The 17,014-nt window shown below is 48.0% G+C and overlaps 1 protein-coding gene across 1 annotated transcript; it reads left to right on the forward strand.

Moving 5' to 3' along the window:
• On the forward strand, positions 1 to 13,521 carry LOC112249141 (synaptotagmin-4). The gene is made up of 5 exons (XM_024418810.2): positions 1 to 198; positions 8,835 to 9,859; positions 11,004 to 11,178; positions 11,486 to 11,652; positions 11,900 to 13,521. The coding sequence occupies exons 1-5, from the start codon at positions 177 to 179 to the stop codon at positions 12,047 to 12,049; spliced, it is 1,539 nt and encodes a 512-aa protein (XP_024274578.2). The 5' UTR covers positions 1 to 176; the 3' UTR covers positions 12,050 to 13,521.
• The last annotated feature ends 3,493 nt before the right edge of the window (positions 13,522 to 17,014 follow it).

Consider the following 17,014-nt stretch of genomic DNA (forward strand, 5'->3'; position numbering starts at 1 on the left):
ATATCCTTCCACCGATCCCTCTGATTGGCTTAAACGGCCGGTCTGTCACGTCAATGCAGAGACCCACTGTGCAAAGGAAATTCCCAGTGCGCGTGCAGGATAAAGCGAGAATGGATCTCACGCACAAACCTTCGTTCACATTGATGTCGGTGGAATATAAAAATAACATCTGAAAAATGACGCAATATGCTCTAGGAGGTAAGAAACGTTATCATAATTTTGGTCAGTTCTGTTGCACTTTGAAATGAAAGTTAAGTTGGTATGAGCTATGTCTTATTGTGAATTTGCTTGTCTTCATCTCAAGGTAAAAAAATGACAAGCTTAATACTTTATGAAAACCAGATCTTAATTTATTATTTTAAATTAAACTTCTGTTAATGTGGTGCATAGTTTGCATACTAATGGGTACACATTTCTACGTGGCAATGTAAATATTATTTGATGAAGACATCGAGGACCAACAGGTTACAAACAGCAGGAAATACCTACAGCATGAAGATAACGTCTAATACAAATCAAATCAAATCAAATCAAATTTTATTTGTCACATACACATGGTTAGCAGATGTTAATGCGAGTGTAGCGAAATGCTTGTGCTTCTAGTTCCGACAATGCAGTAATAACGAGCAAGTAATCTAACTAACAATTCCAAAAAAAACTACTGTCTTATACACAGTGTAAGGGGATAAAGAATATGTACATAAGGATATATGAATGAGTGATGGTACAGAGCAGCATAGGCAAGATACAGTAGATGATATCGAGTACAGTATATACATATGAGATAAGTATGTAAACCAAGTGGCATAGTTAAAGTGGCTAGTGATACATGTATTACATAAGGATGCAGTCGATGATATAGAGTACAGTATCAACGTATGCATATGAGATGAACAATGTAGGGTAAGTAACATTATATAAGGTAGCATTGTTTAAAGTGGCTAGTGATATATTTACATCATTTCCCATCAATTCCCATGATTAAAGTGGCTGGAGTAGAGTCAGTGTGTAACGGTTTTCTAGTGGTGATGAAAGAGAGTCGGACCAAACTGCAGCGTGTCGATTGCGATCCATGTTTAATATACCAAAGAAAACACGAACTTACAAAAAAACAATAAACGAAACCGAAACAGCCTATCTGGTGCAAACTAACAACGAGTACACATAGGACACTAAGGACAATCACCCACGACAAACTCAAAGAATATGGCTGCCTAAATATGGTTCCCAATCAGAGACAACGATAAGCACCTGCCTCTGATTGAGAACCACTCCAGACAGCCATAGACCTTGCTAGACAACCCATTAAGCTACAATCCCAATACCACCACCAAAACCCCAAGACAAACACACCACAATTTCAAAAACCCCATGCCACACCCTGGCCTGACCAAATACATAAAAATAAACACAAAATACTTTGACCAGGGCGTGACAGAACCCCCTAAGGTGCGGACTCCCGAACGCACCTCAAAACAATAGGGAGGGTCCGGGTGGGCGTCTGTCCATGGTGGCGGCTCCGGCGCGGGACGTGGACCCCACTCCTTTAATGTCTTAGTCCCCTCTCCCTTCGTCCCTGGATAGTCCACCCTCGCCGCCGACCATGGCCTAGTAGTCCTCACCCAGAACCCCACTGGACTGAGGAACAGATCGGGACTGAAGGACAGCTCGGGACCGAGGCAGCTCGGGACTGAGGGGAAGCTCGGGAGTGAGAGAAAGCTCAGGAGTGAGAGAAAGCTCAGGAGTGAGAGAAAGCTCAGGAGTGAGAGGAAGCTCAGGAGTGAGAGGAAGCTCAGGAGTGAGAGGAAGCTCAGGAGTGAGAGGAAGCTCAGGAGTGAGAGGAAGCTCAGGAGTGAGAGGAAGCTCAGGAGTGAGAGGAAGCTCAGGCAGGTAGATATCTCTACCAGCTCCTGGCTGGCTGGTGGTTTCAGCAGATCCTGGCTGACTGGCAGATCCTGGCTGACTGGCAGATCTGGAAGAGTCTGGTTGACTGGCAGATCTGGAAGAGTCTGGTTGACTGGCAGATCTGGAAGAGTCTGGTTGACTGGCAGATCTGGAAGAGTCTGGTTGACTGGCAGATCTGGAAGAGTCTGGTTGACTGGCAGATCTGGAAGAGTCTGGCTGACTGGCAGATCTGGAAGAGTCTGGCTGACTGGCAGATCTGGAAGAGTCTGGCAGACTGGCGATGCTGGGCAGACCGGCGGCGCCGGGCAGACTGGCGGCGCCCGGGCAGACTGGCGGCGCCGGGCAGACTGGCGACGCTGGGCAGACTGGCGGTGCTGGGCAGACTGGCGGTGCTGGGCAGACTGACGACGCTGGGCAGACTGACGACGCTGGGCAGACTGGCGGTGCTGGGCAGACTGGCGATGCTGGGCAGACTGGCGATGCTGGGCAGACTGGCGATGCTGGGCAGACTGGCGATGCTGGGCAGACTGATGGCGATGCTGGGCAGACTGGCGATGCTGGGCAGACTGGGGGCACTGGCGGCGCTGGGCAGACTGGCGGCACTAGCTGCTCCATATAGGCTGACAGCTCTGGCGGCTTCTTACAGACTGACCGCTCTGGCGGCTCCGTGCTGACTGGCAGCTCCTTGCAGACTGGCAGCTCCTTACAGACTGACAGCTCCGTGCAGACTGACAGCTCCGTGCAGACTGACAGCTCCGTGCAGACTGGCTGCTCCATGCAGACTGGCTGCTCCATGCAGACTGACAGCTCTGGCTGCTTCATGCAGACTGACAGCTCTGGCTGCTCCATGTAGACTGGCTGCTTCATGCAGACTGGCAGCTCGGGCTGCTTCATGTAGACTGACAGCTCTGGCTGCTCCATGCGGACTGACAGCTCTGGCTGCTCCATGTAGACTGACTGCTTCATGCAGACTGGCAGCTCGGGCTGCTTCCTGTAGACTGACAGCTCTGGCTCCTCCATGCAGACTGACAGCTCTGACTGCTCCATGCAGACTGACAGCTCTGGCTGCTTCATGCAGACTGGCAGCTCTGGCTGCTCTATGTAGACTGGCTGCTTCATGCAGACTGGCAGCTCGGGCTGCTTCATGTAGACTGACAGCTCTGGCTGCTCCATGCGGACTGACAGCTCTGGCTGCTCCATGCAGACTGACAGCTCTGGCTGCTCCATGCGGACTGACAGCTCTGGCTGCTCCATGCGGACTGACAGCTCTGGCTGCTCCATGTAGACTGGCTGCTTCATGCAGACTGGCAGCTCGGGCTGCTTCATGTAGACTGACAGCTCTGGCTGCTCCATGTAGACTGGCTGCTTCATGCAGACTGACAGCTCTGGCTGCTCCATGCAGACTGACAGCTCTGACTGCTCCATGCAGACTGACAGCTCTGGCTGCTTCATGCAGACTGGCAGCTCTGGCTGCGCTGAACAGGCGGGAGACTCCTGCAGCGCTGTGTCGGAGGAAGGCTCTGGCTGCGCTAAACAGGCGGGAGACTCCGGCAGCGCAGGAGAGGAGAAAGGCTCTGGCTGCGCTAAACAGGCGGGAGGCTCCGGCAGCGCTGTAGAGGAGGAAGGCTCTGGCTGCGCTAAACAGGCGGGAGACTCCAGCAGCGCAGGAGAGGAGAAAAGCGCTGGCTGCGCTGAACAGGCGAGGCACACTGAAGGCCTGGTGCGTGGTGCTGGAACTGGTGGTACTGGATCGAGGACACGCACAGGAAGCCTGGTGCGGGGAGCTGCTACCGGAGGGCTGGGGTGTGGAGGTGGTACTGGATAGACCGGACCGTGCAGGCGCACTGGGGCTCTTGAGCACCGAGCCTGCCCAACCTTACCTGGTTGAATGCTCCCGGTTGCCCTGCCAGTGCGGCGAGGTGGAATAGCCTGCACTGGGCTATGCAGGCGAACCGGAGACACCGAGCGCAAGGCTGGTACCATGTAAGCCGGCCCAAGGAGACGCACTGGGGACCAGATGCGTAGAGCCGGCTTCATGGCATTTGGCTCGACGCTCAATCTAGCCCGGCCGATACGCGGAGCTGGAATATACCGAACCGGGCTGTGCACCCGCACTGGAGACACCGTGCGCTCCACAGCATAACACGGTGCCTGCCCGGTCTCTCCAGCCCCCGGTAAGCACAGGGAGTTTGCGCAGGTCTCCTACCTGGCATAGCCATACTCCCTGTAAGCCCCCCAAGAAATTTTGGGGCTGACTCTCGGGCTTCCATCCGCTCTGCCGTGCTAGCTCCTCATAATGCCGCCTCTCTGCTTTTGCTGCCTCCAGCTCGGCTTTGGGGCGACAATAATCTCCAGGCTCATTCCAGGGTCCTTTACCGTCCAATTCCTCCTCCCATGTCCATAACTCCAGGTGGTGCAACCTCTCCCACTGTAGCTGCTGCTGCTCCTGCTGCTGCTGCCTCTGTTGCCTCTTCTCCTGTTGCTCCTTTGGGCGGCTACACTCCCTGGTTTAGCCCAGGGTCCTCTCCCGTCGAAGATCTCCTCCCATGACCAGAAATCCTTGGTGAGCATCTCCTTTTTCGGCTGCTCCTGCCTGTTGACACGCCGCTTGGTCCGTTGGTGGTGGGTGATTCTGTAACGGTTTTCTAGTGGTGATGAAAGAGAGTCGGACCAAACTGCAGCGTGTCGATTGCGATCCATGTTTAATATACCAAAGAAAACACGAACTTACAAAAAAACAATAAACGAAACCGAAACAGCCTATCTGGTGCAAACTAACAACGAGTACACATAGGACACTAAGGACAATCACCCATGACAAACTCAAAGAATATGGCTGCCTAAATATGGTTCCCAATCAGAGACAACGATAAGCACCTGCCTCTGATTGAGAACCACTCCAGACAGCCATAGACCTTGCTAGACAACCCATTAAGCTACAATCCCAATACCACCACCAAAACCCCAAGACAAACACACCACAATTTCAAAAACCCCATGCCACACCCTGGCCTGACCAAATACATAAAAATAAACACAAAATACTTTGACCAGGGTGTGACACAGTGTCATTGACAGTGTGTTGGCAGTAGCCACTCAATGTTAGTGGTGGCTGTTTAACAGTCTGATGGCCTTGAGATAGAAGCTGTTTTCAGTCTCTCGGTCCCAGCTTTGATGCACCTGTACTGACCTCGCCTTCTGGATGACAGCGGGGTGAACAGGCAGTGGCTCGGGTGGTTGATGTCCTTGATGATCTTTATGGCCTTCCTGTAGCATCGGGTGGTGTAGGTGTCCTGGAGGGCAGGTAGTTTGCCCCCGGTGATGCGTTGTGCAGACCTCACTACCCTCTGGAGAGCCTTACGGTTGAGGGCGGTGCAGTTGCCATACCAGGCGGTGATACAGCCCGCCAGGATGCTCTCGATTGTGCATCTGTAGAAGTTTGTGAGTGCTTTTGGTGACAAGCCGAATTTCTTCAGCCTCCTGAGGTTGAAGAGGCGCTGCTGCGCCTTCCTCACGATGCTGTCTGTGTGAGTGGACCAATTCAGTTTGTCTGTGATGTGTATGCCGAGGAACTTAAAACTTGCTACCCTCTCCACTACTGTTCCATCGATGTGGATGGGGGTGTTCCCTCTGCTGTTTCCTGAAGTCCACAATCATCTCCTTAGTTTTGTTGACGTTGAGTGTGAGGTTATTTTCCTGACACCACACTCCGAGGGCCCTCACCTCCTCCCTGTAGGCCGTCTCGTCGTTGTTGGTAATCAAGCCTACCACTGTTGTGTCGTCCGCAAACTTGATGATTGAGTTGGAGGCGTGCATGGCCACGCAGTCGTGGGTGAACAGGGAGTACAGGAGGGGGCTCAGAACGCACCCTTGTGGGGCCCCAGTGTTGAGGATCAGCGGGGAGGAGATGTTGTTGCCTACCCTCACCACCTGGGGGCGGCCCGTCAGGAAGTCCAGTACCCAGTTGCACAGGGCGGGGTCGAGACCCAGGGTCTCGAGCTTGATGACGAGCTTGGAGGGTACTATGGTGTTGAATGCCGAGCTGTAGTCGATGAACAGCATTCTCACATAGGTATTCCTCTTGTCCAGATGGGTTAGGGCAGTGTGCAGTGTGGTTGAGATTGCATCGTCTGTGGACCTATTTGGGCGGTAAGCAAATTGGAGTGGGTCAAGGGTGTCAGGTAGGGTGGAGGTGATATGGTCCTTGACTAGTCTCTCAAAGCACTTCATGATGACGGATGTGAGTGCTACGGGCGGTAGTCGTTTAGCTCAGTTACCTTAGCTTTCTTGGGAACAGGAACAATGGTGGCCCTCTTGAAGCATGTGGGAACAGCAGACTGGTATAGGGATTGGTTGAATATGTCCGTAAACACACCGGCCAGCTGGTCTGCGCATGCTCTGAGGGCGCGGCTGGGGATGCCATCTGGGCCTGCAGCCTTGCGAGGGTTAACACGTTTAAATGTCTTACTCACTTCGGCTGCAGTGAAGGAGAGACCGCATGATTCCGTTGCAGGCCGTGTCAGTGGCACTGTATTGTCCTCAAAGCGGGCAAAAAGTTATTTAGTCTGCCTGGGAGCAAGACATCCTGGTCCGTGACTGGGCTGGGTTTCTTCCTGTAGTCCGTGATTGACTGTAGACCCTGCCACATACCTCTTGTGTCTGAGCCGTTGAATTGAGATTCTACTTTGTCTCTGTACTGGCGCTTAGCTTGTTTGATAGCCTTGCGGAGGGAATAGCTGCACTGTTTGTATTCAGTCATGTTACCAGACACCTTGCCCTGATTAAAAGCAGTGGTTCGTGCCTTCAGTTTCACACGAATGCTGCCATCAATCCACGGTTTCTGGTTAGGGAATGTTTTAATCGTTGCTATGGGAACGACATCTTCAACGCACGTTCTAATGAACTCGCACACCGTATCAGCGTATTCGTCAATGTTGTTGTCTGACGCAATACGAAACATCTCCCAGTCCACGTGATGGAAGCAGTCTTGGAGTGTGGAGTCAGCTTGGTCGGACCAGCGTTGGACAGACCTCAGCGTGGGAGCTTCTTGTTTTAGTTTCTGTCTGTAGGCAGGGATCAACAAAATTGAGTCGTGGTCAGCTTTTCCGAAAGGGGGGCGGGGCAGGGCCTTATATGCGTCGCGGAAGTTAGAGTAACAATGATCCAGGGTCTTTCCACCCCTGGTTGCGCAATCAATATGCTGATAAAATTTAGGAGTCTTGTTTTCAGATTAGCCTTGTTAAAATCCCCAGCTACAATGAATGCAGCCTCCGGATAAATCGTTTCCAGTTTGCAGAGAGTTAAATAAAGTTCGTTCAGAGCCATCGATGTGTCTGCTTGGGGGGATATATACGGCTGTGATTATAATCGAAGAGAATTCTCTTGGTAGATAATGCGGTCTACATTTGATTGTGAGGAATTCTAAATCAGGTGAACAGAAGGATTTGAGTTCCTGTATGTTTCCTTCATCACACCATGTCACGTTGGCCATAAGGCATACGCCCCGCCCGTCTTCTTACCAGAGAGATGTTACAGGACAGTAACGATGGACAGGACAGTAACGATGTGGTAAACCTTTTAATGGATTTCATTTAAGAATGAACAAGACCATTTTAAATCATGGTTTAACAAAACCATTTCAAATCAGTTCGATTGTGTAAGCTACAAATGACTAGTGGAAATGATCTAGTGTAGTTTATATACATATACATACATGTTGCTATATAAAATAATGTATTAAATAGTATTGATTTTATTTGGGCATTTTCTGTCTCTTTTTGATATGTAGTGGTTTAGCAGCCCATGTAATGCAAAGAGACAGGAAATCTGTTGGTCTCTGTTTTAGAATTCATAGAGACCAACATATTTCCTTGTAGTCATATTAGCATAGGAATTAGCTGTATCAGTTCTTTATAAGAGTCTTCACTTTAGAGATGTATGTCTACTGGCTAAACAACATCATCCCTGACCCTGTAATGTCTAATAACACCAGCTTGAAGCATACTCTATTTCATTTGTGGTAACAGAGACTGCATAACAATTGTTATATTTGGCTAGTAGCTATCTTATCACTGACTGAGTTTCTGCAATGACTAAAATGGACCCAAGCAATAAATTACACCAAGCAATAATCTTTTTCCTGATAAGGATCATCGCTCACTGTCCACAGTAGAGAGCCTTCACCTTTTCTATCCACCGTCTGGCCTTGATAATGTTTCTGAATGTCTCTGAATGGCCAGATGCCCTGGTGAGTCATGATCAGGGTGATCTCTGGTTCACATTCTCCTTGAAAAGGACCATTTTTTCAGAGCTTCTCATTCTCAATCAAACAGATTGGGCCTGATGGATGAGTCATAGTCGGAGACTGTCTGTCAGAAAGTGTTTAGTTACAGGACAAGTTACTTTTCGGTGTCTGAAATGGCACCCTATTCTCTTTATAGTGCATTGATTTTGAGTAGGGCCCTGGTCAAAAGTAGTGCACTAAAGAGGTAATAGGGTACCATCCCTTGGTGTCCCAATTATATTGCTTATAAATCGGTAGTCAAGTGAGATGAGATGAGAGCTAATATCGCCTCCTACACATGTACTAAGCCTCGTTGAAAGCAGGAAATGTGACTCCACCGCATTCAGATCAGTCTGCTGCTCTGGTTTAAATCAAAGTCCACAATTCCCATTTCCAAAAGAGAACACTTTGTTAGAATTAGGACCCAAAGCCATTTCCTGTTTAATCTCATAATGGATGATGGGTGTAGAAACATAATAAGTTAAGGGCTGTATTGGCAAATAAATAAGTTAAATATAATTATGTTCAATGATTCATAATGAATAGGAGCAAATTGATGGGGGCCTCTTGCGCTCCCACTCTCTTTCTCACTCTCTGCATTTTTTAGTCACTAATGTAATTGAAACGTAACCCCTCCTGTGTCCAGTCCACCTGCAGATTCTGCTGGCAGTGGGTCTGGGAGTGTTCTGCTTCTGCCTGGTGCTGGGCTGTCTACTGTGTTGGCGGAGAGGGAAGTATCATCCACCAGAGGACAAAGAGGCTGCACTGTCCCCTTCCTCAGCCACATGTGAACGGGTCACCGTGACCCTGACCCCCTCCTCTGGCACCTTACCCATCAAGCAGCAGTATGAGGAGCTAGACGGGGATGTCCTGGACCTCCCCTCCCACAATAGCAGCTCCTGCCCCTCTGAGAATGACCTCACAACCTTGCCCTTTGAACCTCGCCCCCGGTCGTCCTCCTCTGAGCTGAGGTCCTCCCCCAGGTCCTGCTTCCCCATGCGTCGCCTTAGCACCCCGGTTGTGTCCTCCTCCTCCCACTACAAGCCTTCAGGCCATGGCCGCGCCTCCCTGCCCTCCATCCCCAAACTGGGCCTAGTCTCCAAGACCCGTCGGGCACTGGAACGCCGCTACTCTGTGAACGGTGACAACTTCCTGTACAGCGAACAGAGCCGCCTGACCAGCCCTCGCAGTGCCATGCACCCTCCTGGCCCTCAGAGGGAGCTGTCCCAGCCACAGTATGGCTCCAGCTCCAGCTCCCTATCCATCCCCACCAAGCCTGCTCCTCTCCTACACTTCTCCCTACTCTTTTCCCCGGCACAGGGCACTCTGACCACCAACATCATGGGCCTGTCCGGGGCGGCACGGCGGCGCAGTGGGGTGTTCGTACGAGCCAGCCTGCCCCCGCTCTGCCCCTCACCCCAGCAGGGGGCATCTCGGCGGCCCAGCCTCAGCCCAGAGATACAGTGCCAGAGCCTTGTGCTACAGGTGGGCTCTGTGGAAGAGCTCCGCGCCTGCACCCTCCGGCTGGCTGTGTTCAGCAGGGACTTTTCAGGCCTGAGAGAGACAGCACTGGGAGAGCTGGAGATGCCTTGTGGGGAGATGGACTGGGAGCCCGACACAACTGTCACCTACACCAGGGAGCTCACCCCCACCAGGAGTAGGCTGAAAAGGGTAACACATTATGCCTGTCATTTTACAAGCCTACGGCACTAATCATAGAAATAGAACAACATATATATATATATATATATAGTTATTCTATTTCTATGGGCACTATAGCCCCACCATCTTAGACCTCTTTTTTCAGTTAACTTTACGCACAGCAAAACTACACACGCTGGGGCTATGAATAGCCCATATCATGTTTTATCTATGAGGGAATGTGTCAGGCTAATCTAATCAGAATAAGGACTGGGCCAGCGGCCGTTAGCAGTTTTTCCCCTGTTGTTGGACATGGTGACATTGTCGTTTGTGAGTGGAGAGCAAACATGTGGAGTGCAGTGAGCAGTGGGCCGTGTCCTCTGTGGTGCTGTGGTGGCTGTGCCAGAAGGCATTACTGACAGCCTGAGCTGGCAAGGTTGTGGGTGAGAGGGAGAGAGCTAGGCCTCAGGCGCTGGGCTGAGCGAGCATGGTGATGTATGAATGGACATTATGTCGACACCATGTCTTATCAGTGGATCTCTCCGTGAGGCTGGATGGCAGCATGCAGGAGCCTCTGATCTCAGCTACAAGGCACAGAGAGATGTCATGCATACTGCACATGTGATTGTGGGAAACTTCACGTGTATGAAGCTCAATGAGTTATCACCCAATGAGAAAATGAATAGAAGTAGAGAGATGGTAGCTGATTGGTGGTGTGATGATGTTGTTGTGATCTCTAATGGTACTGTGGTGGTGCAATGAGATCAAATCTAAGTCACCATATTACTGTAATCCGTTATAGAATTATAACACTATTATTCACAGAGTGGGTTCTCTTGGGCATAACATGATGACTACTGACTGAGAGACAGAGCAAGTGAAGTGAATCTCCCTTGTTGGGTGACCTCCCATTAGATTCCACTGGTCTCACAAACACAGACAGGCTCACAGCTGCATGCTCACTAGGTCTGGGCCCAGGGTGCTGTCGGCTCTAAATAATCAACTAATGAGATTCATTATGGATGATAATTTAGTGGCAATAACATGTCGTTCTTTTTACCCTGTGTTTTCTACTTTAGTTACCTCAGGACACAAAGAAGAACATGTGCTTAATAAAACAACAACACACTGTGCTCGTCTCTTCTTCTTATTAACTCAGCCTCTCCCCTCCCAGAGTATGAGTTCCCAGGAGACGTTGGGTCGTAGGAAGAGTTCGCTCGGTGCTGCTCCACGGGCCCTGGGTCAGCTCTTCATTCTGCTGCAGTACCAGACACTGGCCCACCGCATCAAGGTGATGGTCCGCAAGGCTGAGAACCTGGCCAAACTCTCCCGGATGCCAGGAGCAGCAGGTATGATAGGTCCATTATCTTTCATCCCAAGCAACATACAGAACTGTCGACACTGACAGTGATACACATGCAGGAATCAATACACAACTCTGGTGTTGCCAACACTATGCTTTTAGCCACTGAGCCATTATTTAGAACCACCCCAGTCAAGCCCTCAATCCCATATCCAGTCTCAGCCTTAGTCACAGTCATATTCCCAGGCCCCTGCCACCCTGATTGAGCTCCTTATGAGATTACAGATACTGATGGGCCTCATGTCATTTCCTCTCTCTCTCTCAAGTTGATTGTTGCTCTCTTGTCCCTACAGATCACTACGTAGTCATCAACCTCCGTCATGATGGGAAGGTGATCAGTACGAAGGAGACCAAAGGGGCGGGGGGACACAACGCTGTGTGGAACGCTCCCTTTCTCTTTGACCTGCCCGTTGGTGACATCACTCAGCTGCCTCTTGCTCTGGAGTTCATCATCATGCAGGTAGGAATGACTCAGTGGTGAAGAATTAGGAGAGTGCAACCATGGATAATGTAATAACAGATAATGTAATAACTTGTTTGTCCACAGTTTTTATTACATCCTCAATTATGTTAAGTCTTCCATCAAATGTATCTTCTGTGCATTTGCGTCTTACAACTATCTGAATGTTATTTTTATACAAAAGAAATGTCTCAGACCTCATTTTACTGTATATGATCAGAGAGCAACCAACCTCTCTCTCCAACAGGGGCGGCTCTACACAAAGAGCAGCATGCTGGGCTGTGTGTTGATTGGCTGCGAGGCCCCAGAGGCAGGACAGGGACACTGGAGGGACATGTGCAGTCAGGGACAGGTGGAGACAGCGTACTGGCACCCCATCACACCAGAAGTCGTTTAGGACTTTATAGCTGACCTTATGGAGGTGTCAGGTGGGTCAGGACGTTGCTGGAGAGAGGACAGGTGATAGAGGGCTTGCCAGACTAATGGGACACGCACAAAGAACGGACAGCAAATGGACTATCGGTGATGGTACCTGTAAACATATTGTGATGGCATTGCATTTAGACCTGTAGTACCTGATACTTACTGTTCCACACTGCCCTAACAGTGAGATACAGGCCACAGGATGGACTGCCACTACTTCTGTATGATACCAGTTGCATGGATTTGTGTTATATGTTGGTGCTGTTTTTATCATAGCGAAAAATCGGTCAGTCCCACACATCTTTAAAGTTGGAATCTGTAATTGAAACTACAGCAAAGCGGCTGCCCCACCTGTGTTTTGGTAAAAAGCTGGGGGATGAGCTTGGAGAAAGATAATCACTCTCAAATTCATAGTCAGGACTGAACATCCATGATAACAAAATTATAGTTTTAACCATGTTTTGAGGCTATACAGTGTTTGTTTGCATTTACATTGTTGACAAACATTGGAGTTAAACAAGCTTGTATTTTGGGTTCTGATGGAGTAGGACTGTTTAAATAAGCTCATGAGGCATTTACAAGTTATATTTTTCAAGAATCAATGGGTATACTGTATCATTAATTCCAAAGTCCAAAGATGGGTGTAGCAACTAAGGATTCCAGCTTTAATGACCATTGTCTGAATTTGTTCTACTGTCAATGATTCTTAAGTCATGGTCAAAACACAGTCATGGCCAAAACACTTCTTAAGTCATGGTCAAAACACAGTCATGGCCAAAACACTTCTTGAGTCATGGCCAAAACACTTCTAATCGTGGTTTATTGTGACGTTCTGTGTCAGTATTTGTCCTCAGCCTTGATCTCTGCTTGCTTTGTTTGTGTTTTGCTCTTGTGGTCTGTGCTACTTGCATGATTGGGATCTTTGCCAGACATTAGCGTGATTGAAAAAGTGATAAAGTGATCATCATGCGCCATACTCATGAAGACAGGAGTCTGAAAAGCCATGTGTGTACATCAATCAGCCAACAATTGATGACTGTAACTGTGTAGGCATTCCTTTTAAGGGACGTATAGTGTACACATTATGTCATGGGACTTTCATTTCTTTTAATCAACATTGATAAATGGAATGCCTGTCTTGTATTGCTAAAACTGCATATGTATACTTTTTAACTGAGAAAGCTCTCACAGTTGACATGTGTCTCTGAATGATAGTGATGTGATGAAGATACCATATGTTCTGTCATATTTATAGATAGTATACGTTCCATGCACTAGAATATTACATGCACCTAACATTATTACAAACAAAATACCACAGTTGACTAGTGGAGTAAAATGCCTGATATGGAAAGACTTGTAGAACTCAATCTTCAGTCGTTGTTTCTTATGTAGTGCTGATGGCATGTCTTTTGATGGTTATAAATATCCATATGTAGCAATGTTGCTGCCGTCCCTCTCCTTGCTCCAACCTGGGCTCAAACAAGGGACCCACTGAACACATCAACAACTGCCTCGCACAAAGCATTGTTAGCTATCGCTCCAAAAAAGCCATGACGTTTGCAGAGAAAGGGAAACAACTACTTCAAGGTCTCAGAGTGAGTGACGTCACCGATTGAAATGCTACTGGGGTGCATCGCTAACTAGTTAGCCGTTTCACACTGGTTACACATAGATTGAGTTTAAAGAGCAAAGATGATGTAATCCAACACCTAGGGTGCTCTTACGTCATGATTGACGGTTGTTCAGAGAGACATCACAATGTGTAAATAAATGTGGGATATTTTTGTATCTCTGAGGATTAGTCAGCAGAAAAGATATTTTCTCTCTTAATTCCCTGCATAAAACTAACCCAATTAGTCGGTCAGCTCTGCTGCCCTTTCTACTACAGTATGTACGACCCCCACACTGTCGTGGTTCCGGATATCAATTTATAGCTCAATCACTTACAGTGCATTTGGAAAGTACTCAGACCCCTTCATTTTATCCACATTTTGTTATTCTAAAATGGATTTTAAAAAAGTAATCCTCATCAATCTACACACAAAAATCAGACAAAACCCTTTTCTATGAGACTTGAAATTGAGCTCAGGTGCATCCTCTTTCCATTGATCGTCCTTTAGATATTTCTTCAACTTCATTGGAGCCCACCTGTAGTAAATTAAAATCAAATCAAATCGTATTTGTCACATACACATGGTTAGCAGATGTTAATGCGAGTGTAGCGAAATGCTTGTGCTTCTAGTTTCAACAATGCAGTAATAACCAACAAGTAATCTAACCTAACAACTCCACAACTACTACCTTATACACACAAGTGTAAAGGGATAAAGAATATGTACATAAAGATACATGAATGAGGGATGGTACAGAACGGCATAGGCAAGATGCAGTAGATGGTATAGAGTACAGTATATACATATGAGATGAGTAGTGTAAGGTATATAAACATAAAGTGGCATAGTTTAAAGTGGCTAGTGATACATGTATTACATAAAGATGCAGTAGATGATATAGAGTACAGCATATACATATACATATGAGATGAGTAATGTAGGGTATGTAAACATTATATTAAGTGGCATTGTTTAAAGTGGCTAGTGATACATTTTTACATCAATTTACATTATTAAAGTGGCTGGAGTTGAGTCACTATGTTGGCAGCAGCCACTCAATGTTAGTGGTGGCTGTTTAACAGTCTGATGGCCTTGAGATAGAAGCTGTTTTTCAGTCTCTCGGTCCCTGCTTTGATGCACCTGTACTGACCTCGCCTTCTGGATGATAGCGGGGTGAACAGGCAGTGGCTCGGGTGGTTGTTGTCCTTGATGATCATTATAGCCTTCCTGTGACATTGGGTGGTGTAGGTGTTCTGGAGGGCAGGTAGTTTGCCCCTGGTGATGCGTTGTACAGGAGAGGGCTCAGAACGCACCCTTGTGGGGCCCCAGTGTTGAGGATCAGCGGGGTGGAGATTATGTTACCTACCCTCACCATCCTGGGGCGGCCCGTCACGAAGTCCAGTACCCAGTTGCACAGGGCAGGGTCTCGAGCTTGATGACGAGATTGGAGGGTATTATGGAGTTAAATAGTGAGCTGTAGTCGATAAAAAGCATTCTCACATAGGTATTCCTCTTGTCCAGATGGGTTAGGGCCGTGTGCAGTGTGGTTGCGATTGCGTCTGTGGAGCTATTGGGGCGGTAAGCAAATTGGAGTGGGTCTAGGGTGTCAGGTAGGGTGGAGGTGATATGGTCCTTGACTAGTCTCTCAAAGCACTTCATGATGACGGAAGTGACTGCTACGGGGCAGTAGTTGTTTAGCTCAGTTACCTTAGCTTTCTTGGGAACAGGAACAATGATGGCCCTCTTGAAGCATGTGGCAACAGCAGACTGGGATAAGGATTGATTGAATATGTCCGTAAACACACCAGCCAGCTGGTCTGCGCATGCTCTGAGGATGCGGCTGGGGATGCCGTCTGGGCCTCCAGCCTTGCGAGGGTTAACACGTTTAACACGTTTAAATGTTTTACTCATGTCGGCTGCAGTGAAGGAGAGCCCGCAGGTTTTGGTAGCGGGCCGTGTCAGTGGCACTGTATTGTCCTCAAAGTGTATTGTCCTCCAATTGATTGGATATGATTTGGAAAGGCACATAAAAACAACAAAATCAAATCAAATTGTATTTGTCACATACACATGCTTGTGTTTCCAGCTCCAACAGTGCAGTAATATCTAACAATTCATAACAATAAACACAATATACACAACCTAAAAGTAAAAGTATAATAATGGAGTGAATGAATATGTAAATATTAGGATGAGCAATGTTGGAGTGGCATAGACAAAAATACAGTAGAATAGAATACAGTATATACATATGAGATGATGCAAAAATATGTAAACATTATTAAAGTGACTAGTGTTCCATTATTAAAGTGGCCAGTGATTTCAAGTCTATGCATATGGGGCAGCAGCCTCTAAGGTTCAGGGTTACGTGGACTGTGGATCCAGTCCCTGGTAGCTGTCTGTCCATTAGCCGGACTCATACAGGCAATACAGACTGGCTAGAGTTGCACCAGACTCTACAGGTGTGGACGGGAGGTTTAGCCATCAGTGAAAATCAGAACATAACCAGAACATGAGCTTTTACACTGTCTGTCTCCTCTCCCTCCCTCCCCTCTCGCCCTCTCTCTCTCACACACATTGCGAACGTCACACTTATTGATCCTGGTTATGAGCGAAAGCAGAGCAAGGGAAGATCAATATCCTTGGCTCTTGGCAAGGTGGGTAAAGACACAGAGGGAGGTGACTCACCTTGAGGGGACAACTGTTTTTAAGAGAGAGGTTGCTCCCCCCTACCCCACCACCCCCAGAAAGAGGCTGGTGGATATAGAGTAAAGGTCAGTGAGTGGATCTCTCGGGGGAGACAGAGTTAGGCTGAATAGTAGAGTAGGACCACAGTTTTTGTATATTAGGACCCCCTGTTACGGTTTTCTTCCGGCGAAGGAGAGGCGGACCAAAATGCAGCGTGGTTATTTCGATTCATGTTTAATAAAAAGATTAACACGAACAATACAAACGTAACGTGAAAACCTAAACAGCCCTATCTGGTGCAAACAAACACAGAGACAGGAACAATCACCCACGAAACACTCAAAGAATATGGCTGCCTAAATATGGTTCCCAATCAGAGACAACGATAAACACCTGCTTCTGATTGAGAACCACTCCAGACAGCCATAGACTATTCTAGACAACCCCACTATACCACAATCCTAATACCTACAAAAACCCCAAGACAAAACACACCACATAATAAACCCATGTCACACCCTGGCCTGACCAAAATAATAAAGAAAACACAAAATACTAAGACCAGGGCGTGACACCCCCGCTTAATTTATTCTGAAGAATGCTTCGCACGTGCCTGGTCAAAAATGGCTGTTTCT

The sequence above is a fragment of the Oncorhynchus tshawytscha genome, linkage group LG04, assembly GCF_018296145.1.
Source record: "Oncorhynchus tshawytscha isolate Ot180627B linkage group LG04, Otsh_v2.0, whole genome shotgun sequence".
Taxonomy (NCBI): domain Eukaryota; kingdom Metazoa; phylum Chordata; class Actinopteri; order Salmoniformes; family Salmonidae; genus Oncorhynchus; species Oncorhynchus tshawytscha.

Excerpts from the sequence above, each read along its gene's own strand:
- LOC112249141 (XM_024418810.2), top strand. The coding sequence starts at position 177 with ATGACGCAATATGCTCTAGGAG. Across the intron at positions 199-8,834 it reads GACGCAATATGCTCTAGGAG|TCCACCTGCAGATTCTGCTG; the intron begins GTAAGAAACGTT and ends TCCTGTGTCCAG. Across the intron at positions 11,179-11,485 it reads CCGGATGCCAGGAGCAGCAG|ATCACTACGTAGTCATCAAC; the intron begins GTATGATAGGTC and ends TTGTCCCTACAG.